Source organism: Mirounga leonina, unplaced genomic scaffold, assembly GCF_011800145.1.
Source record: "Mirounga leonina isolate KUSES-001 unplaced genomic scaffold, KU_Mleo_1.0 Mir_127, whole genome shotgun sequence".
In the NCBI taxonomy this organism is placed as follows: domain Eukaryota; kingdom Metazoa; phylum Chordata; class Mammalia; order Carnivora; family Phocidae; genus Mirounga; species Mirounga leonina.
The window spans coordinates 2,632,596-2,655,353 of NW_023270316.1; the positions used below are offsets into that span (position 1 = coordinate 2,632,596).

The 22,758-nt window shown below is 49.5% G+C and overlaps 1 protein-coding gene across 2 annotated transcripts in view; it reads right to left on the reverse strand.

Annotated features, from left to right (window-relative positions):
* The window catches only part of COL4A2 (collagen type IV alpha 2 chain), a 165,236-nt gene that overhangs the window by 37,844 nt on the left and 104,634 nt on the right, over window positions 1-22,758 (reverse strand). For both annotated transcript variants that reach the window (XM_035003053.1, XM_035003052.1), the window contains exons 5-18: window positions 21,678-21,812; window positions 21,548-21,592; window positions 18,563-18,679; window positions 16,878-16,949; window positions 16,518-16,553; window positions 16,347-16,409; window positions 14,909-14,944; window positions 12,568-12,609; window positions 9,452-9,550; window positions 7,812-7,847; window positions 7,239-7,289; window positions 6,270-6,314; window positions 2,470-2,523; window positions 1,630-1,696 (exon numbers count right to left, since the gene is read on the reverse strand). In XM_035003053.1, the coding sequence (XP_034858944.1) occupies window positions 1,630-1,696; window positions 2,470-2,523; window positions 6,270-6,314; window positions 7,239-7,289; window positions 7,812-7,847; window positions 9,452-9,550; window positions 12,568-12,609; window positions 14,909-14,944; window positions 16,347-16,409; window positions 16,518-16,553; window positions 16,878-16,949; window positions 18,563-18,679; window positions 21,548-21,592; window positions 21,678-21,812 (898 nt within the window). The remainder of the gene's footprint in view (window positions 1-1,629; window positions 1,697-2,469; window positions 2,524-6,269; window positions 6,315-7,238; window positions 7,290-7,811; window positions 7,848-9,451; window positions 9,551-12,567; window positions 12,610-14,908; window positions 14,945-16,346; window positions 16,410-16,517; window positions 16,554-16,877; window positions 16,950-18,562; window positions 18,680-21,547; window positions 21,593-21,677; window positions 21,813-22,758) is intronic.

Consider the following 22,758-nt stretch of genomic DNA (forward strand, 5'->3'; position numbering starts at 1 on the left):
AATTGGCAAGAACGCATGAAACACAGCTATCTTTGCGTTGGGCGTTCTTCTCGGGGGCTCGCCGGGCTCTGTCCTCAGCCCTGTGCTAGTCTATGTTCTCACCAGTGTTGGACAAACACATGCAAAGGTTGTTGTTAAATGGACAGATGGTCCCCACCACCCAGGAGAGGGAGTGTTTGACCTCTGGACATATAAAGCAGGGAGTCAGCTCATCTGCTGGGTGCAGGAAGAAAATATTAGACCACCTTTATTTTAAAACACTCAGTCTTTATTTATTTATTTTATTTTTATTTTTATTTTTTTTTAAAGATTTATTTATTTATTTGAGAGAGCGAGAATGAGAGAGAGTACATGAGAGGGGGGAGGGTCAGAGGGAGAAGCAGGCTCCTCGCTGAGCAGGGAGCCCGATGCGGGACTCGATCCCGGGACTCCAGGATCATGACCTGAGCCGAAGGCAGTCGCTTAACCAACTGAGCCACCCAGGCGCCCCAAAACACGCAGTCTTTAAAAATCCCTTTCTGGGGGCGCCTGGGTGGCTCAGTCGTTAAGCGTCTGCCTTCGGCTCAGGTCATGATTCCAGGTCCTGGGATCGAGCCCCACATCAGGCTCCCTGCTCGGCGGGAAGCCTGCTTCTCCCTCCCCCACTCCCCCTGCTTGTGTTCCCTCTCTCGCTGTGTCTCTCTCTGTCAAATAAATAAATAAATAAAATCTTAAAAAAAAAAATCCCTTTCTGAGGCATCTGAGGTAGTACGTACAGTATTCAGTCCATTCAGGTAACCTACTATCTGCCTGGTACCCTTCCAGAAATTGGGGATGCTGCAGTGAACCACGATGGCGAAAATCGCTGCCCTCATGGAGCTCCATACAACACAGATAAATTATCCGTAAGTCCATATTCATACGATTATTCAGACGGGTGCTGAAAACATTTTTTTTTTAACCTGGAAGGACTCATATTCAAAAAGGTTCTGAGGTCACTGCTCTTATCACAGAATTAGAATATTTTGGTGCGATCCTGCCAGTCTGGAAGGCTGAGTAAAATAATAACATGGGCATTAGCCACACCACATGCAAAGCCCTTCATGTACACTCAGGGGTCCACTGGGACAGTGGGAGCATCTTCTGGGCAGTTGGTCACATGCAAACACATGGGGATTCCTCGAAGGTTCAAAGGATGTGGCTGTTTACAGACTACGGATTATGGCCAATTTGGGGTTCAGACTGGCAAGCAGAGGGCAGAGGCATCTCGGTGCCCATGGGGCAGAAAGGAGTGAGGGTGGCTGGGGCTGTTGCCATGAAGCCCGAGGTCCAGGAGGACTGGGTTTCTTCAGTGATAGTACAGATAGCAAAGCAGAGTCTGCACAAGGTATGCAGAAACGAGGGAATCTCCCGGGGAAGGGGTCTCTGCTGGAGTGCCGGGGGCACTCTCTCTGGCACAGGTGAAATGGGGGTCTCTCTGGGACACCACATTCAAGCAGTGAGGGCACTTGTACATGAGACTCCTGTTCTCCAAAGGGTATGTTCTAAACATCTTTTTTGTTTTGTTTTGTTTTGCTTAGAAAACCTTTCTTGCAAGTTCACAACTGGGTCCGAAACAAGAGAATGCGTGTGTGATGCAGACATACGAACCTTTAATTAGGGAGGGGTAGGGGAAGTAAGCAGGTGCACCTGGGGGGCCGCGGTCACCCGCTTCTCCCTGGAGGAGAGAAGAGGAAAACAGAATGTGAGACCCGCCTTGTGGACTTTTGGATGCTCTGCGTATTTGCAGGGACACCAGCCGGACACACCGAGAGGCAACAAAGTGGGCAGATACTAATCTCACTTTGAAATCCTTGTCAAGGACCAGAGGCGGTCAGCTGGCTATTTTCTGTACTGTTGGATGACTCCATTATTGATCATGGTATCTGAGCACCCCCATAGGGGGGCAGGTGCGATACCACGATACCCTGACCTAATACCATCTGGATGGTAAGACCTAAACTTTCTTGAGTCTCCCAGGGCCCCAAAGGCCTAACCACTGAATTGCCCTGTCCTCACCAGATATGCCCCTCTCCCCAGGAGGAAAGTCTCCCCACCTGGCTGGATCCCCATCACTGGACCAGCTGGGTCCCACCTAGTCCTCAACCGATGGGGTGTCACCTCCCTGCCAGCCCATGGAATTATTCACACAACTTAATCATATTCTCCCTTGGGAACAGGGGGTATTCCACCCTCTTGTTACTACGAAGCCTGCTCCCACAGCCCCACTTGTTCGCTCTGCCCCAGGCTGTGACTTCCAAATGCCCCTGCGTGGCACGCAGCATCGTGAGGCCTTGACACATGTGACTAATAAATCCGTGTCCACCGCATCTGTCCAGGGCTGGGTGTCGTGTGCTGGCTTATCGTGTATCACACAGGATGGAGGATGCCTCCTCCAACAGGGTGACTGGCAGGTGATCCGAATGCCAGCCAAAGGAAGACCGAGCTCACCTTGGGTCCTGGGGGCCCGTTGGGGCCTTGATAACCATCCAGTCCTCTGCTCCCCTGAAAGAAAGAGGCTCAGTGCTTATTCGTACCTCTAACAGGATTTAAAGAAGTGACACAATACCATTATTATGTCTAATAACACTCCCCATTCATTAAAATCACCTAGTACCCACTCTGCGCCCAATTTTCCCTGATTCGGGTCTCAAAAATGTTTTTTTTTTTTTTTTTTTTAAAGTGGATTTGTCTAAATCAGGATCCAAAGTCCAAAGATGACACTTGGCTGACAGGTCTCTAAGTGTCATAATTCATCATAGTTTCCTCCTCTCTCTCGGTAACGTTTCTACCATTGTTGGAGACACCAGGCTGTGGAAGCTGCACGGCCCCGTGGTGGGAGCGGTCCGTTTCTTGCTCGTGGCACCGCGTGGCGCTCCTCGGTCCCGCGTACTTCCTCTCGAGTGGCCACGAGATCTACGGGCTTCACTGGGCTCAGGTTCACCTTTTTTTTTTTTTTTTAAAGATTTTATTTATTTATTTGACAGAGAGAGACACAGCGAGAGAAGGAACACAAGCAGGGGGAGTGTGAGAGGGAGAAGCAGGCTTCCCGCAGAGTAGGGAGCCCGACGCGGGGCTTGATCCCAGGACCCTGGGACCATGACCTGAGCCAAAGGCAGACGCTTAATGACGGAGCCACCCAGGCGCCCCTCAGGTTCACCTTCTGAGCAGGAATTGTTTACAGAGGCTGCTGCGTCCTTCCCACTGCGTCCTTCAGGAGGCCCGGAGGCCCCATGTCACTGACCTTATGATTGACCATCTAGTAAAACCTTCCCCCAAGGTGGGCTTTGAAAACTTTTAGTTAACGCCAAACAGAAGCATTAACGCTTCTTAATTTAGAATTTTTCTCTTCATTTAAAAAGGGCAAAGGACTGCTTTCTAATTCCCTTGAGTGTTTACTGAAGGAGAACGCTCATCCTCCTGAGCGCATCATGGATGGAGATACACCGTAAAGCTTTTTACCAAATCTAGAAATTCATTCCCTCTTGCTAAAGACTATGTGCCAGTGCCAGGTGCCACTCTGATTATTTCACGGGTTACTGTGAAACGCCAGAGCACGTATGCCGGAAGTCCTGCTGTCTGGGATGAACACGGACGGCCGTAATGTCACTTTTCGTGGCAGGCCTTTGATGCGGACAGATTGGTTTCCTTTCACACTAGGTGGAGCTGCAGATTCAGAAGCGAAGGCAAACGTCTCTGACGCTAAATGGACCTCCTTTGAGGCCAGCTCTCAGATAGGCAAGGACTCCTGCAGGAGCTTGCCAGGGACAGGAGTGGGCAATGAGGTGCTCGGTCTGAGCTGCGCGTGCGCCCAGCAAAAACAATCCAGCCCGGACACGGCGCGGGACGCCCCAAACGTGCCTGTCGCCCTGTGGCCCGAGTGTCATCCACTGGGTGTGATGTCATCACCGAGCAGCCCCCCCCCCCACGACATGCTCACCCCCCGTGTCGAATGCGCCAAAACAGCACCAACACTTCTGAAGTTTGTCCGAGCAGTTTGGAATGAACCGGCTATTCCGGAAAACCAAGAGGAGAAAGGGCACAGTTGAAGCGCTCAGGGGTCCTCTCGCTGAGACTACTGGCAGATGTAATCCCAAAGCCAACACAACGATCTAGAAGTTTCGCTGTGAGTTCTCAGCAGCAGGGGAATTGACTGGGGGTGGGGGTGGGCCGAGTATTAGCCCACCGAGTATGGCTCAGCAGAGTAAAGGGGAAAACTCGCACTCGTGGCTCATCTGAGACCCCTGGCAGCTAACGGGTTCTCTTTGTGTTTCTAGGTGCAGACATGACAACAGGGCGGGGGAAGAAAGGGGTGCGTGGTCAAGGAGGAATTATCTGGGGACTGGATTAGTAACTGGACAGCCAGTCAGGAATAACGGCAACTTGTCCAGGAGGAGGGCGCCCAGCGGTCACGTCTGAGATGCCGCGCGGGCTGACAAGCAGGTGACTCGCCATTCGTGTGTGTCCCAGGCATTTCCTATTTGTACAGTCGAGTAAACGGTCTCCCCACAGAGACATCCTGCTCGCCCGGAAGTGTCCCCGTCATCCCCTGGAGGCTGTGGGCCGTCGGTCCTCCCATCTGGCCGCAGCAGGGAGAGGCCCCAGGTGGTGTCTGCCGAGCATCTTGTCTCACAGAAACAGTGAGTTCCAGGGGGCCGCCGTGTGCAACTGCTCTTTAAAAGCCTATAACTCGTTAGTGTTGGGTGTAGAAAAAAATCATAATTGTCACTTCACTAGCACATGGCCAGCAATGAAAGTATTAGCAACAGCACTTCAGTTATGTTGGTGGGTGGAGACAGATTACTTACAGATGCTCACGCTTGCTTAGTCCTCTGTCCCTTCACTTGATTACTGAAATCCTGAACACTGGAACTTGGCTTTCTGGCCTTTGTTGGGGTACAGCCTGGACAGCTGTCCTCCAGGTACCCTGCCCTTGGGGATACCCCTACCAGTTCCTAATGTCATGAGAAATGGGTGTCATTAGGGAAACCCTGGTGTCAGCTCCCTGGCCTGACTTTGGGATAAAAGGACAGAAACGGGAAGAAGACCAGCCAAGGCTGCAGGAAGGAATCAAGGCTGGTCCCATTGCGAGTGGTCAGAGCCCATGCGGAGGGCTCACAGGGCTGTGCCCAGAACCAGCGAGGTTGGAAACCAAGGCTGGGAGGCCAAGGCCATCTGCAGTCCCCAGATAGACAGAGGGAGCTCCCCGCGGGACATGGATGAGCCCCACATCCTTCTGGTTCTCCTAAAGTCCCACCACCATCCTGCGATGGGGCCACGAGCAGGATTCAACGGAGTCCTGAGTCAGAGGCTGAGTCGATTTTTAAAGTCTATTTCTAGACACCTACCAGGCCTGAATGAGGGACACGCGAGCCCATGGGCCCCGAGAGGCATGCACTGTAACGAGGACGGTGTGATGGTTGCTCATGGCAAGTAGAGGGAGGCCTGGCGAGGGGTCTTGTGCTCACACGTTGCATCCTCGTCCTGCCGCTTCTCAAGCTGCACAGAACTATGTGGACATGGACGCACTCGCATGGGGTCATCTCCAAGAACGGTGCCGAAAAAACCAGATGGCAGAGTGGTGGAGGTGCGCTATTCCCCATGCAATTACATGCAGGTGCAGATGCATGTCCTCTGGGGGCTCGCGGGCATCCGAAACAATGCCCACAGAGCTGGGAGAGTGCTGGCTTCCACAACGGGAAGGAGAATCACCAAAAACAGTAAATAGGGAACCTCGTTACTCACTAAGAGAACTATTTCTACACGTACCCTCTCAGATGACCAAGCGCTCAGACAATCCTAAGTCTGATCCAGATTCAGAACACATTTCTCATCTAACAATTCCTTTTAAAAAACTGCCAAAAATCTGTCCACGGAACACAGAATGAAAATAACCAATCGGGTCATTCACCGAAGATACAGTGTCAAAATGTGTGAGATCAACATATGAAAAATGCAGGTAGACACTCGGCCGCTACATCGGCAACTTTCCCAAGAGTGGTGCACGGTGACGCAGGGGCCGCCGCCAAAGGACAGAACCAACACGCCAGTTTGCAAAGGTGAGCAAAAAGGTGAGTGGTCTGACTCGGGCATTGCGAATGATCTGGGAGGAAGGATGATTTATGCAGGGTTTTAAATGTGTTTTTCTGGGGCACAGTTTCTTTCCCTGGGATAGCACAGTCTTCATAGTGTTTGACCTTTGTAAGATGTGTCAGCCCCGGGGCAGATTGTGTTTCGTGCATCCGACTTACTTTTTGTCCCGGAGAACCTTTCTCACCATCGAAGCCAGCAGCACCCTGGATGGAACAGAAAAGAGGAGCACCAGCTCAGAACACGCAGCCACGTTTTCCGGATGGCACGGTTATGGCCCTGATGCAGGCTAACAGAAAACACTCTACTAGGAAATCGCAAAGCCATCCGGAGATTATTTTTATTTTCTAAAGGAGGTGGGTCATTTTAGCGACACTTTCACGCAATGCATCATATCTGCCCCTTAAGGAAATATGGAGAAATTGATAAGGACAGGAGGGTTCAAGCAGCAGAGACAGAGCAAGGCCTGCACTCCATCATTCTCGGGAGTCTCTTCCTATTTTCAAAGATTCTAACGTGTGTCTTCTTAGTGGAAGCGCCTACCAGAGAGTCACCACCAGGCCGCCTTCTCCGTTCTGGCCATGGCTCTGGCCACGCTTCCCAGCTCCCTGTCGCTCGGCTGGGCAGGTGACCAAGGTCTGGCCGATGGAGGGAGGGCAGAAGTGGCAGGTGTCATTTCAGGCCACACTCCGAAGGAGGAGGTGTGCCCTTGGGCATGGAGCCACAGGTGCTGAATCTCCCTGGGGGAGACACTCCCCTGACCCCCCCATCCTGCTAGGGACACTTCTGTTGGACTCTCAGGGAAACAAGAATCACGTTCTTGTGCTGGAGCCAGTCCACAGGGTTGTCCGCACAGGTTCGGTTAGCCTCCCTGACAGAAGTGGTGAGGTCTCTGTTCTGCTCCCGCCTTCCTCCGATGGGGGCGCACAATCTCAGACGGCAGTCCCTGGGGGCCACTCTGGTCGGGCCGCTGGGAGGGGGGAGGCTGTGCGAGGTGGGGGGAGGGAGGGCATACGCGACATCTCTGTACCTTTACCTCAACCTCACAGGGAACCCACAACTGCTCTGAAAGATGCAGTCTGCTTAAAACACACACCAAACAAACCGCAGTTACAGAACGCAAGGCTTACCCGTGGGCCTGAAAAACCCATGACTCCTTCTTCTCCCTTCAAGGATATGCCCTAGGAGAGAACAGAGATGTCAGGCAGCCGGCCCGTCACGCTTCCCCCGCTTGGGGGTTCCAGCCCCCCCACTGGCCAGCCTGCCTCCTGGGGCCCCCGGTCCACCCCAGCGCCACACAGGGTCACAGAAAGTCGGCCAGGCCTGGATTATCGTCAGTCCCGGACCCCACTGGCATCGTCACGTAGCCGGTGACGCCGGGAGGGCTGGGAACACGGGGCAGGCGTGACAAGGACGAGACAGCAGGGCATCACGCGCTGCACCCAGAATGGAAGCCACCGCCAAACCTGCTGGGGCCTCGAGCCCCACACCTGCGCTCTGGACGCACTGAGGTTCTGTTCATGAACCCCAGGAAATGTTGTTTAGCTGGTGTTTGGGATGCAAAAGGGAAGATAGTCTAAAACCGTTTTCTGAAAGGAGGCAGCAAAGCGAGCGCGGCTTGGAGTAACAGGTGGATGCTGCCAGAGCGCGTGGGGACACCGAGAGCTGGGGGCCCCCCAGTGAGGAGCGACTGCTCAACTTACTTTTACTCCCGGCTCCCCATCACTCCCCTTTTCACCCTGTGAAGACAATGAAATGTAAGGCAGGCCATTAATTCAAGAATAGAAAGGACGGATCAGGGTTTGTGGTCCCCGGAAGTATTTAGTGAAACCGTAAACAATGATTATAAATGCATCAGAATAAACAACTCCTACACTTTCCAGCTTCAAAATTCAAGAGAAAAAAGGTGCGCTTTCTTCTGGATCTTCACATTAGCCGTTAAATCACGTGTTATGTTTCACACGATTGTGAGGCTGCCTGTCTTCTCTGCGTGGGGTCGCTGGGTCTCCCCCCAACCCCAGCGGCAGGCAGACCGGACGTGCTGTGTTGGAGCATACAGCCCCTGACCAGAATATTTGTTTGAATAAGATGTTCTTAGGTGGGTTCTCTGAGAAAAAGACACATTTTGTGTGTGTCCCAAGCAAAAGAGACTTTATTTGGAAAGCAGTGTTAATTTTATATGATCTGAAAGATCCTTCATTTATATGAAAAAACGTAGTGACCAACTGGGTTCCTTTCCCATCTCTGCTGGGACAGTGCCCAGGATCCCCGTCCCCCTGTGGCAGCCTCCCGCAGGCTGGCCGGGCCCCGGCCCCAGCCCACCCTGGTTGCAGAAGATGAAGGAAATGTGAGGTGCAAGCTTGAGCACCTCACATCGATTCAACCTGTTCTGGCCTCGATCCATCCTTGGCGCCCATCCTGAGACTGGAAACCTGGCTGACGGTCAGGGCACCATCAGGAGCCAGAGTCCTGCCTGGATCCCACCTATGACTGGATGGGGCCCCCCTCCTGCCTGGTTGTCCAGGGGCGTCCTGTTCTAAACTCAGCTGGCTCACGACCGCCTGCTCCTGATGCATTTTCCCTGCATTCCGGGACAGCTCAGGCACAGCTCCCTGAGGCCTGCCTTCTCCCACCCATGGCCGTGCACCCAATCCCCACCCGGACAGATACTTGAGAGTTGGAATTAGATTCTGTTTGGGGTTTTCACTTTGGTTCCCAGGCACTGTCTATGCCCGACCTAATCTGGGGTTTTCACTGTGGTCTCCACTCCTCAGCAATACGAGGTCGGGTGTTACCATCTTCATTGGGCACAAGGGCGCTCGAACACTTGTGTGATTCAGTGGCCCGTCTGAGCGAATGAGTGGTAAAGTGGGGGGTTTTAGACTCCAAGACTATACTTTTTATCAGACAAAATATTAATGGAATTATAAAGTCAGCAAACTGACTTTGATGCAAAACCACCCACAACAATGCTCCATGTCAGCAAAGAGTAAAAGTAGGTTTATTTTGCCAAATACAACATTTTGCTCAAATAGTTCCATATCCTGGCTTTGAATTATGCTCTGACCACTAACCTACGCCTGCACAAGGATCTGCATACATATTCGAGATTGTTTCACGAATTCTCATATTGTCTCAAATTTGTCACAACTTTTGAAGATGAGGGATGGGTGCACCCATGTGATTGTGGGGAGTGTTTTCCTGCACGACGTGCCAGTTGGATGGTGAGGGCTCTGGCTCTGTGATTGTTTTAAAAAGATTGAAGAAAGTTTTTTTTTTTTTTTTTCTTCTCCTTATTTTAGTTCTATTGGGAATACAGTCAATTTTGCTGAAGCCTCTTTACCTTGTATTGATCTGGGTGGAACATTTCCTTCATGGGTCCGATGATGGCATGGTGGGTGTCCGATGGAATCCCATTGGGTCCCGGCAGTCCCATGTCACCCTGTGAATGGTTTAGCAAAAACAGTGATCTTTAAATTGGAAAGACACTCTTGAGTGTGAATAAAAGCACCACCACAAACTGCTGTTTCTATTTTTGCATATTGTTTTCCACAAGTACATCAATTTTATAATGTTATAATCGCAGTATAAAATAAAATGATCACAATGCAAAATTATGTGTGTCCCCCTGCACTCATAATCATTTATAATTTATTCATAAAAGGTGTTTAGGTTGTTCAGAAGTTTGGGTTGCATTTGCTTCTGCGGATTTACCTCCTTATGATGAATTTCTATACAAGGGCTAAATATCTTCATATCAACGTATTACTCTAATGCTTTCCAAGATTGGGGCCAAGGTATAAGAAAAGCCTAAGAAATGAAAGACCACCCCAGTTTCACCACTGTTTCACCAGTTAAGGGTATTTTTATATTATAAAAAGTAGCATCTTCAATAAATAAAATAGCTCAAGCTTCTTCAGTTGGCATTTTTTTTCAAGGCTGAAATATTTATAAACTTTCTATAAATCAGTGTGCTTTTATGTTTCTCATAGAATTTAAATTTGAACAATTTTTAAGACATGAGGTCACTGTGATTAAATGGTTAATTCAGTATGGTTAGTTAACAACTTGCTATTCCTGAGATATGATGACCCTAACACGCTCAGCACAGAATCAAGGATGTTATTACTGAACTAAGGAAAAGCAGTGAAGTCATAGACTAGCAGGAAAAGAATGCAAAAACTAACAACAACAACAACAAAAAACCCAAAAAACTCCAGGCAAGTGAAAGAGTCATGGCTTGCCAAAAGACTTTCCTATAAGAGCATTAAAAAAGCCACAAATGGATCCTCTGAAAAGTTATAAAAAGTATTTGATCAAATTATTTTTGAGACTTTTGAGGTACAGCTTTAGTGTTATAATAGTTTTTATAAAATATAGACTGTTTTATCAAATAATTATACGTTCTGTTACAATATATTGCTTTTGCCCTCAGAAACTGCCAATATAAAATCTGGATCCAGTGGGCCTAAAATGTGCAAATGCACTTAACGTAAACGCTGGGGTTTGAGGTATCTGCTTGGCCACTGTACAGAAGTGATGAAGTGGTGAAATTAAATAATAAACCTACAACACAGAATACATTACAAATTGCACATATATATGTATACAATGATAATCCCTATGTTTTAACAGATATAGTTCCCTTCTACAGTAGACTTAAGGACAAGATAAACTGGGTTGATAAATGTGCAATGAATATTAAAAGGAGTAATTAGTTCACTGATTTTGGAAGAAGGTATGATTGAACGTATCAAGTGTCTAGACTTTGGGAATGCATATAGGTAATACAGTATCTTGGCTCAGGCTAATCAGAAGTCCTCATTCTTAAAATTTCAAGTAAATGCTGATGTTTAGTTGTTATTGTTTGTTTCAGCATGGTTTAATAAGCAAAAAATTGTTTGGCAAGTAGCTCTGTTGGAAAGCTATGAGGCTTATTACATGGTTGGTAAAGATGAGGCGATAAAAATTTTCTCCTAATAAATACAGAAAATTTATAAAACAAGACATCAATTCATTTTTTTTAAAAAGCCAAAAAATGTGCACAAATTACATTTTTTTGATATTACAGTAATTTCATGAAAAAAAAAAAAAAGAGCATTTGCCTTATTCAAACAGAATTACTATGTGTAAATAGTAATAGCATCCCAAACCCTTTTGTTCTTTTTGTAAAATATAGCTAAAAATGAAGTGAAATGATTAATCTTCCTTCCACTTAAGGCATAGCTAGGGGCTGTGGAAGAGTGTTTTTTGGCATTTTTATCATTAGCAAGAAACACTTTTCATGGGATGCACAGATGGTGAAGTCCATCAACTTGCAACATTATTAGACAGGGTTTCTGCACCATATGCTCACCTCCTTTGGTATTTCCACATGTAAACTATATGATACAAATTTGAGCCCAGATGTCACCTAGTGTGAGCAGGAGACAAGGGACAGGATGTATCAGCTGCAGAAAGGGGGACTTGCAGGGGTATCCTGTGAGTCCGCTAACATTACATCTACAAAAATGCCTGGAACTGCTTGCTCACCTTCCCCTTACCTGTCAGGGCCTTGATATTTTCTTATTAATATTTGAATCAACTCTAGAGATAATAGACATTCACTTCATTTCCATTCTGCCTGACGTGCCTACTCTCCCTTCCGTTCATGATTTCTTCCCAGATTTTTCTTCTTTTTATGTTATTTTACTATGTTGTCATATTTCATTGCACAGGTATTTACATCTTCATGCGTTTGGATCTTTCAATGTTTTTCTTTTTAAATTTTTTTCTATGATATTAACATAAAGAAAAAGTCTTTCTCTTCAAACCTGAGAAGTACTGGATCCCACTTAGTGCGCTGTCCCATCAAAAAGCACAGCGGAAAACAAAATGAAAATCTGCCAACAACGAGGCCACAGAACAAAAGGTATTTCACGGTGGGCCGGAGGTTTTGCGGTGAAGGCGATGGGTGACGTGTTGGTGAGGCTTTGCCTGCTGAGCTTTTCACACATGTGGCCTCAGGTGATGCTTGCAAAGGCCCACGGTCTCTGCCTCCGGAGCGCAGACCATTGCAGACACCCACGCGGTCTTCCTGCTCGCCTGTGAGCCCGGCCGGGCCGGGCCGTCTGCCCTACACGGGCTCCATGTTGGCCTCTGGTTCCCGCCTCAGTCTGCTCAATCAGCTCGAGGGTCGCCGCGCTGGGACACCTCGGGGCAGCGCCTTTACTCTGTGGGTGCTGCAGACGGCCGAGGTCATGTCTGCGTCAGAGGTCCGGCCGGGGCTAACCTACCCTGCAGGCTCTCACCGTCTCAGCGACCTGTCACTATCACTGAAGCCCCTTCCGCAGCCCGGCACTTTACAGTGATGGTTTCCTATGCAAATGGTCCCGACAACCGCATGGAAAACTGTCGTTAAGAGGATTTATTTCCTAATTGCTAAGCAGGCCTCTGCTTTAATCTCTTAGGTTTCCTTACCTTTTCACCCTTTTCTCCATAAAAGCCAAGTCCTCTGTTGCCCTGAAAAGAGAATGATTTTTCTAAGTTTTTAAAAGTCGTTCATCACAGTGAAATACTTTTTTTTTTTTAAGAAAAAGAAATGCAAGATCTGCTTGCAGCATACTGAACGATTATCCTTGCAGAATATTCCAGAGTCCCCTCCCCAAAGCTATCTGACACAAAAGAAAGTGAATGTGTCTCCTTTTGCGAGTTCCACATATAGACCACGTAACAGGTGTAACGTTATGTGAACTGGGGCAGGCTGGGGTCACGTGGGGTTGCAGAAAGCAGCACCTTCCAGCGCCTTCTGCGTATTCCCCGAGATTAGGTCTGAGTGATGAAAACAATGGGGAGCAGAAACATGAAGTGCTGTTCTTTAACACACGTGCTTTTGAGAAATCTGTACTTTATACTCTAAGCAGAACCTCGAAAATAGTGGGCTAACATTGGAGAATATTTTAGTTTGTTGTTCAACCATCCCGAGGATCGGGCTGTTGGCTGAGTCATTAATTCTGCACTTGCTGTGTGAACTAGTGCTCTGTGACCGTCGAGCCCCCGGCCGCACGATGAACGTGGATGCCACGGGCGGTCGGAGCTCGTGTCCTCACCGCAGGTGCGTGGCGGAGCTCAGACCTGCTCCCGGGTCCCGTGGACTCGTTCGGACACCTGTCATCTGCAGAGATGATGGTCTCAGAGCGTGTCTTCAAGTCCAGCCCGACAGACCCGGGAAGCAGCCATCTCCCCATGGATCCCGTATCCGAGGATCATGATTCCGTGTCCCTTCTGCTCAGCTTTTTCTCATTTTGGTAAGATAATCCTAATTTCACAAACACTTCGATCCTTTTAATGATTTTAGGGGATGGTGATTCTCTGGGTTGGGCCCCGACTTAGCAAGGACTCAGTAGATTCACGAGGGGGGTGGACATATGTTGGAGAACAGACTTGACCCTGAAGCCCAGGATAAGCCCGACAAGAAGCTGCCCTCCACACTTACACAGATTATAGAAATCGTGCTCTTTTCTTTGGCCTGCAAACAACTCTGCTTCCTCCCCAGGGTCTCCACAGGCCCGCCGCGACAAAGGATCACGTGGGGCCCTATCTGGTCTTTCTCTCGGCAGTATCCCGTCCGCCCCCTCCCGTACCCAGATATTCTCCAAAAATAAAAACAAAGCCTTTAATTAACTTTTGCTTTTTTGCTCCTTTCCCACCTGGCTGGGAGCTGAAATCAAAGCACAGAAATGCAGCCAGGCTAGATCAGAATGCGATTTGCTGGGGCCCCTGCCGTCCCTCTGCCCCGTGAGCTGGTTGTCCGAGTCCCCAGGAAGTGACCTGGCGGAGGGTGAGGGCTGTTTGTGTTGCAGCCAAGTGGGGATCTAAGGCGACCCTGGGGCTTAGCTGGCCCGTCCTATATCCGCTTCTCTTGGCTCTGAGCCTTTCCCACCCTGCTCGTGGCTACAAGACAGTGGGGAGCCCAGTGGTGGGGGCAGCAGGCTTAATGAGCTCCAGCCCCAGCCAGAAGCCATGTTAGAGGTGATGGGAGCAGGGGGGTGGGCCTGGGGGCCCCGGAGGTGGTGGCGGCCGAGGTCCCCGGGAGGTCACAGAGATGAGGTTTCCATGGGGCAGACAGGGGAATGTGCGGGCCACGGGATGGTCTTTCAACGTTGGTAAGGGCAGCCCAGCACTTCTGACAAGTCACGTCTTGATCACAGACTCCTGCTGTTGGTCTTGCAGTTACCCAGCTCACCCCGGTGACACTGAACCCTAGTTCTGTCTACAGGCTCTGACAAGCCACCTACTTTCCTGTGCTCCGTCCAACTTAATAACCTTTCTCTGATGGGAACAGCACAGCTCTGGGCTCAAGCTTGACTTGAAAATCCCTGACTGTATCCCCAGAGGCTGACGACCTCACCCTCAGGCACAAACAGCCTGGTCACATCTGGGTGAGAAGGATGCCACTGGTCGCCCCACACAGATACAGTCACATTTTGTCCCTTCCTGTGCATTCACACAAACTGGAGCTGCTCCTGCATCTGCATTTCCAATCAAGCGTCCATCAGCGCGATTTTCACACAACGGCAGGCGTTATGTGATTTGCAAACAACAAGTCATTCACTGTATCCACTTAGCGATGAGCCAACCACTGCAGAGGTACCTCTGGATTCGTCTTTGGCATTTATAACATTAAGTCCTAAAAACCGACAAAATTGTTCTCATCACGAAATAAATAATACGCTGTTGTCCACCAAGTAGTTCTATGGTCAAGAAGGGTACGCAAAAGAATGTAAGCACCCCCCCGGCCCCCCCCCCATAACCCACTTACTGGCTGTCCTTTTGGTCCAGGGGGTCCAGGCGGGCCCTGCACAAATACAAAGAAATTTGTAAACTGTTTTCTTTATCCCAGGGCCCAGATAACATCTGCTAGAAAGCTCTGGGAAAGCCATCCCCTGCATGTTCAGAAGCCTGTGTAGTATGCATAGAGGTTTCTGGTACATCTGTCTGGGCGGGGAGGAAAGCCTGGAGGCGGAAGGCCGGGTCAGGCCTGGCCCTCAGAACTTGCCGGCAGGCCGTGGACAGCTGTTCTGCGTGTGCTTTCCTGAGTTCAGACTTGTGACTTCACCCGTGTCCTACTCCGGCTTGCTCGGACCCCTTGCAAGGGCCCAGGCCCTGTCATTGCAGAGACCGCTTCTCCCGACCCCCGCTGGGGCTCCCCTTGGGACACCGTCTAGCACGTTTTGCTGGCGGGTCAGCAAATGTTCGTGAACAGAATTAACCTACAGGCCCAAACCGCACAGTTGGAAGTCCACCTGCAAACATTGCTATCTTTCTACAAAACCTTCAGTGTCAACACGGCACTCAGGATGAGGCTTCAGAACCTGCAGCTGTCCGATCAGCTCGGGACACGGCAGGTGCAGCCGTGGTTGCGGATTTCCCTGAACCGTGTATGTGAAGAATACCCCCCTCACTGCTGCTGTGCGAGCTGTGAGCAAGCCGACAACGGTGTGTAGTAGGAAGGCAAAGAACCTGTGACCACACGATCCTCATCTCAACGGCTTTCTGCAAGAAGGTCCCTCTCCACCTGGAGACCGATCTCTCCTAATGTTGCTCGAGGCCCGTCTGTCTTACTGCTAAACTTCTGGGGAATGAGAGTCAGAGACCCGGTGGGGGCGGTTTAGCTCCGGACCGTTGCGCAGTGGGGGATGTGGCCTCTTTTTCCGGATCTTTCTTTCCCTGCTGCAAGCCCTCCTTCACCCAGCATTTGTCCTGTTGCAAATCACTCGGTCATTCGAGTTGCAAGGGTAGGGAACACCCGTAGACCGCCACTCAGGTGGGGCACTAGGGCCATTTTGTTCACTGATGTCTAATACCTCACTCGTGATGATGGTCACGCCCGGGCAGAGCCCACTACCTCCTTATTCACCGACTGCACTATGATCTGCTTTGCCCAGGGATAACAGGCCCCTGGTCGGCGGGCTGGGTGTAGGGCTGAGAGAGCTTCTGTGTCACTGCAGGGGCGCCCAGCCAGCACCAAGTCAAAATTTGACATGGTTGGTGGTGATCTGGTGCCCACAAATTTCAAGTCCTCATTCTTCATCCTTAATAGTACCAAAATGTATGCAAAGGATGACCTGTTTTGTCTGGACACTTTCTAGGGTGACCACAAGCATCCCAGCTGTATCCTGAAGCTTCCATCCGCATCAACACTGAAGAAGCTGGATGTCTAGAGGACGCCTCCACAGCGGTCCAAGAGTGGTACTTACTGGTCTTCCTGGAGCTCCAACCGGACCCATCTGTCCTATAGGCCCAGGACGGCCGGGGGGTCCCTAAGGGCAGGCAGCAATAGTAGGCCATTAAGAAAGGTAGACTGGTATTTGGAGTCCTGAGTTCTTAAAGTTCTGCTTGGGACATTCTCTAATAAAAACAGAACTTACCTGGAAACCAACCAAGCCAGGGTCTCCGGGTTCACCCTAGTTAAGAAGACACCATGTTAAGGGTTCTGGTTTTTAAATAAATTTTTAGGTCTAGTTACATTTCATCACAACCAGGGACTTGGTAATGTTACCTCCAATCTGGGGCATTGTGAATATGGGAAAGGTGTGCACCCACAGTTGAATATCACCCCAATGGGATAGCGATGATTTTTAACTTCATCATGGTGTTGGGCAGTTCCGCCACCCCAGGTGTCCCCCATTCTTGCATCCTCACAACTCAGCCATACTTGGAAAGCACCGTCACTAATCAGGAGTTTACACCGATTACTCAGTCTCGAGTCCCGTATCTAGCGAACGTACCCTGTATCTGTCGCGGTCCACACTGGATAGCGCATATGGCTCGCCTTTTTGTCCTTTGGGTCCTTGGGGCCCCTATGGTAGCAGGCATGCAGGAGACAGAGAAAACACAGAAACACCTGTTAACATTCAGTGCAGCTGTGGTCATCTGGGTGATTAAATATTGACCCTCATGAGCAATGTCTATCGCTTATTTAGGTTATTCTGAACACCAGTCACTACATTTAGCCACAAAGGTGAGACTTTCACTTTTATATTTACCCATTAGTATCTTCCTTCGAAGTTAAAATGGAAATATTTTATAGGACTTAACGTTATTTTCAAAAACCCAAACAAATGCTCAGTAAACTAATCCTTTAGGATACCAACACATCATTTTTTCGGCGTAATCATGTTTTTGTCTTTTCTTTGGCATTAAGGTGTTAAAAATATTAGCACATGCCCTGAAGCACCATTTTTGGGAGAGATACTGGGTTATTCTCTTAAACCGGAATCGTGACAAATATACGTGGTGCGTATGCACATACGTATGTGTATAATTGTCTTTTGATGCCTGCTGATAAAATCAGTATTTTAGGGACGCCTGGGTGGCTCAGGCAGTTAAACGTCTGCCTTCGGCTCAGGTCGTGATCCCAGGGTCCTGGGATCCCTGCTCAGTGGGGAGCCTGCTTCTCCCTCTACTGCTGCTTCCCCTGCTTGTGCTCGCTCTCTCTCTCTCTCAAATAAGTAAATAAAACCTTTAAAAATATCAGTATTTTAAAGTAATGGACATATTTATTAATAATGAAAGTTTCATGATATTAGAGCAGACTAGAAAGTGTTGGTCCTTGTTGAGAAGTTGAACCACACAAAAAAGACAGCCAAGGAAGGAGGACCTGCGAGGTGGGGGCGAGAAATCCACTAGCTTTGCAGGAAACACGGGGAAGAATGCGTGATTGCTCTTCCCCAACCTTAAAAACGTTCTCCTACCAAGTAAGATGTTGATATAACCCCGACTTTGCAATACTTTGAAGGTATGAGGGTCACAATATAGTCCTGGAAACCATTTCAAGATTTTTTGCAAAGACCTGAACACAGTCTACAAAATAGGTGACTACGAGAACGTCTTCCATTAAAAAGAGCTCGCTTCTACCTGTCAGGGCTGGAGAATGTTTCTCACATCACAGAGGATTTTAGAATCTAATGAGATGGTGACTCACAGGGCATTCTGTCAAGCTGTAAGCCTTTTTATTTGAGTTTTGCTACTACTGTTACTCACTGTCACTAGAAGTGTGGCCTGGGGGAGAATGTGGTGACCCCAGTAAGATTGCACCATATAAACCAAGCCCATTATTTTCTATTTTGTTTACAGAATGAATAAGGAAAACGAAGTTCTTTGGACCCAGGAAAATCACACCGAGATGTCTGCAGGAACATCTCCTTCATCCTGACCGCCCACTGAGGACAGGGGAGCGACCTTCCTGGGGGTGCGAGGAGCAGGTGGAGCATGCCCGCCCGCTTGCCTCGGCCGTGGGGTCCACAGGAGACAACCCGCCCTCCTTAGAAAGTCTCTCTGGGACAGTTTCTAAAAGGGACTTCTGGGTGGACTGGTGGGGGGCACATGACGTCCTCCAGGCCTCTGCTGACAAGGGCCAGTCGGCTAGCTTCCGGAGCTAACCGCTGGACGGCCCACGCATGCCGGTACTCACAGGAGGGCCAAGGAACCCATCGGGGCCGACGAGTCCCTGCCGGCCCACGTCTCCTCTGGTTCCGTTGCAGCCGTCATAGCCGGGTGGTCCTCTGGGCCCACCTTGCCCGGGGTGTCCCTGGGACGAGAAAAGCAAGTGAGCCTTCCAGCACACACACCGTGGTTCTCATGAGCCGTGTGATAAGACAGCTCCATATCTTCCCACTCTGCATGAACCCACAGGAAAAGATAACCCAGAACGAGCAGATGAAGGAATGGAAGATTAAGTACACAGGGGCCCATGGGCACAGTTCTAAGTAGGAGAAAGCCTTCCAGACAAAGTTCTGTTTCCCAGGGGCTCTGGTGAAGAAGTAAATTGTCTTTGGTCTAGTGAGAGGTCTGTCTCAGCAGGGGCAGGTCACGGTCGACTTCGAAATTCTAGAAAACATTCTAGAAGCAGCCAGGTCCTGCAAGGACAACCGGGTGCCTCTGTATGTCATGCCCAACTGAGCTGTAGAGGGTGAGTCTGGCTGAGCCACATCCTACACGGGGAAGATTCATGCACCCTGGAAGGGATTTAATGTGACTGCACCCTATGCAGAAGAACTGACTTCCTCTCATTTGCTTTCTTGGGGGGACACTCCTTTTTCGGTTTTAAACTCGAACAGAAAGCAAGTCAGATGTTCTGAGATGTTGGGAGTGGGGGAGGGAAGGCAATATGATCAAATGTCTTTCGAATGACTGGAGACAGTCAGGCTGAGGCTGTGGGCGTCCCACCTGCATTCGTCCGGTTCCTGCAACATCCAGGGGCTGGGCTAGTAACCCACAGTTTATTGTGCTGTTTCTTCCCACAGCAGATGCTCAGATATGTGCTATCTTATTAGTTTCTTTAAAATTTTGATTCTGTTGACAGCAGACAAAACGTATATTCCAGAGTGATTTTTTTGAGGCCATGTTGGATGCCTTTTAGATTTACTTTGAGAAATATGGGACATTTCAAGATAAATGAACAAATCCCACACCGAGGGCCAGGACCCTGAATGATATTAAGAAACAGGACGAGAGAAGTGAATTTTTCTTTGGGTGTACATCTCTTTGCTCTAGATATCCAAAGCCCTTGCTTTGACCAGCGTCATCAGATAAGAAGAGCTATAGCAGACTTCGAGTCAGCCGTCCTGGGGGACAAGAGACATCACAACCACCCTGTGTATCGCGGGCACGAAAGCTGATCCTTCAAATTCGCCTGGAGAAAACAAGCTCAGTTGGTGTCCTGCTCGTGATCTGTGGTATTCTATGCTTTCCTTAAACTGAGTTCTTCACTCTGCTCCTGATTTATCTGTCTGCTGCTGGTCCTTGTTGCCCTCTTAGAATCGATCTAACTCATTGGAAATTGTGCGCCAACTGACGTTAGTTTGAGACTGTTCTTCAAAGAAAAATTTTAGTTATATTGAGCTGACCGCTTCTATTGGCTCAGCATCTAATTAGATACACCTCTAATATCTGACTGCATATCATGTTTTATGTCCGACGTCTAAACAGCTAAAATTAGCCCGGTCCTTCGACATCACATTCCTGAGCTGCTCGGAGGTGGCAGGTGGCCCTTCAGCTCACGTTTGCTGTTCCAGAGCCCTGTGGCTAGTGAGCGAGGCCGTCTTGAGCAGCCTGGAGATCCTGCAGAAACCTGTCGGATCCATGCTCACTCGAGCGATCACTCCCTCATGTGACGATACTTCCTCTCTAACTTCTGAACTATTTGCTCCTCATATTAAATGATTATGAAGTGGAAAAACAAATTGAAATATGATTCAGATGAGTTACAATATTTTTCCATGAGATCACTCCATTTAAACTCAGATTTCAACTTCCAGAAGACAAAACGGATGGGTGGCCCTAAGAGCTCAAAGAAGCAGTTTAAAAATGGGCGATTTGGTTTGAGGCAGTTGGTAGGAAAATACTCTCCTTGTTTACCCCTGGAAATCTACAGATTCTTCACCTCTGCCAATTTCTCAAGATTCTGACTAATGGGAAAGTGACCTCCTTACTTGGTCACAGCTGTGTGTTGTGACTGGTGAGCGTGAGCCCCCATCCAGGTGACACGGGGTCACCGCCACCCAGGCCTCGCGTCTCTGCGGGGGCTTCCTCTCTCTAGCTCCGGGAGCTTCCTTCTCCTGGATGTGTAGCTCAGGCTCCGAAGGACAAACTCTCCCTCTCTGTGACGGCTCTCACGCCCTCCTTCCCTCGCTCTCCTACGAGGCAGCGGCCTCGGGAATGTGTGTGTTTGTGCATGTTAACATGGTGACGCGGGACACGGTGCGCGGACTAAGGGCCCAGACATGTGCATACGGTTCCTGAAGCAGATGTCCTCAGACTTCAGCAGCGACGGCTGCGTGTGTGATAAACACATCTATCTCCACGGCCGGGATCTGCAGGAAGTGGACCCTGGGAAATCTCCTCGCGGGTCCTTGTGAAGGAGGCTGGGAGGCAGGCTGCTCTGTTTATTTTTGTATGCCACAAGGAGTAAAGTCAACTGGGTTAGAAAAACACATTTTATTGCATTTGGAGATTTTCTCATGGACGAAGCCTATCTTGTCTTCTCGTTTCTGTGTGGATTGACTTCAGAGAATTTGGGAAGCTGCACGAATGTTTGGCAGGGCTTCATCACATCCGTGTTCTCGGCTGCGCTGCTCTGTCTGCGGGTTCCAGTGAAATTTCGAGGCCGGCTCTTATTGAGCATATCTGAGCAACACTCTAGCTTTTTATTACAAAGCAATGTCTGGCTTCGGCAAAGGAGCTTGGATGCTGAGGCCAAGTCCAGAGGAACGTTTACAAAGGAAGCAATCTGTCCGATATTTGACCGGGCTCCGGGGCAAAAGGACCCACGTACAGTCTGCCAGGCTCGTGGGGCAAACAGAACAGGAGGCCTGGTCAGAGACGTTTCTGTAAGTCCTAAACCTATTGCTTAGCACGCGTACCATGTTTTAACATCCCAACCGCAGAAGACACTTACGGGAATTCCGTCGGCACCAGGGAATCCAGAAACACCTCTCGCTCCCTGTAAAGAAGGCGGACGAACTTACCGAAGGTTGGGATGCCCACCGCCCGTCACAAAGTGGAGGGAGGCCCAGCAGTCACCGTACCACGTCTCCTTTCGGTCCTGTGATCCCGGGTGACCCCCGCTCGCCCTTGTCACCTTTGCGGCCCTGTAGTCCTGGGAATCCCTGCAGGCCTGGGGGCCCGGTGTACCCCTGGGGGCCCACTGGCCCGGGCTGGCCCTGCAGAAACAACAGAGTTCGGTCACCATTGGCCGCTCCAGACGTGCATTTTCCACTGGGCTGCTTCTGAAACCATGCTTTTCATTCTCAAAGAGCTACAACGTTCCGAGAACATTCTGTGTCAACTTCCATCTCCTGCCAGAGTTGCAACAGAGTGATTTCTGGCTAAGACAAGACCTAGAGTTGAAAAAGAAAAGGCATGTTAAATGTGAGAAAAAATCACCCCAGAATAAGTGATGTTATTGCAAAATGCTAGTATTGGGTTGGGATGAAGGAATCAACTTACTTGGCTTTTTTAAAGGAGTATTTTCAGTTAAAAAGAAAACTGCAAGCAAATGTCTAAGATTGTCTCTATCTCACTATAATGCACGCGACCGGTGTAGAACTGTGTCCTGCACCACGTATCACGATGATCCCCAGACGTCCAAGTGATTTGATCTTCTCCCCTGTCTGCACGCACACTACTCACACACACAGAGCAGAATTACAGGTTCCTGGAGCCTATAAAGATCTATGCCCACAGCCATTGGGCACGGACGGCTGTTATCAAAAAAAGACAAAATGCTGAGCAGGCAAGGATGTGGAGAATTCGGAGCCCCCAGCCCTGTGCTGGGAATGTGGAATGCTGCAGCGACGGGGAGCACGTAGCAGTTCCTCTAGGAATGAAACAGAGAACGGCCCTACGGTCCAGCAGTTCCACTTCGGGGGTAATACTCAAACGAGCTGGAGGCAGAGACATGAACCTGTATTTGCACACCCGTGTTCACCGCGGCGTCTTCCACAAGAGCCAAGGGGCGGAAGCACAGCGTTTGCTGGAGGACGAGGGATAAACACAACGGGGTCCATCCATGCCACGGACTATTATTCACCTGGCCGAGGGGCATGGGGCTCTCACCTCTGATTTTCGGTACCCTTCCTACACTGCCCACTCCTTTCGGATGTGGGG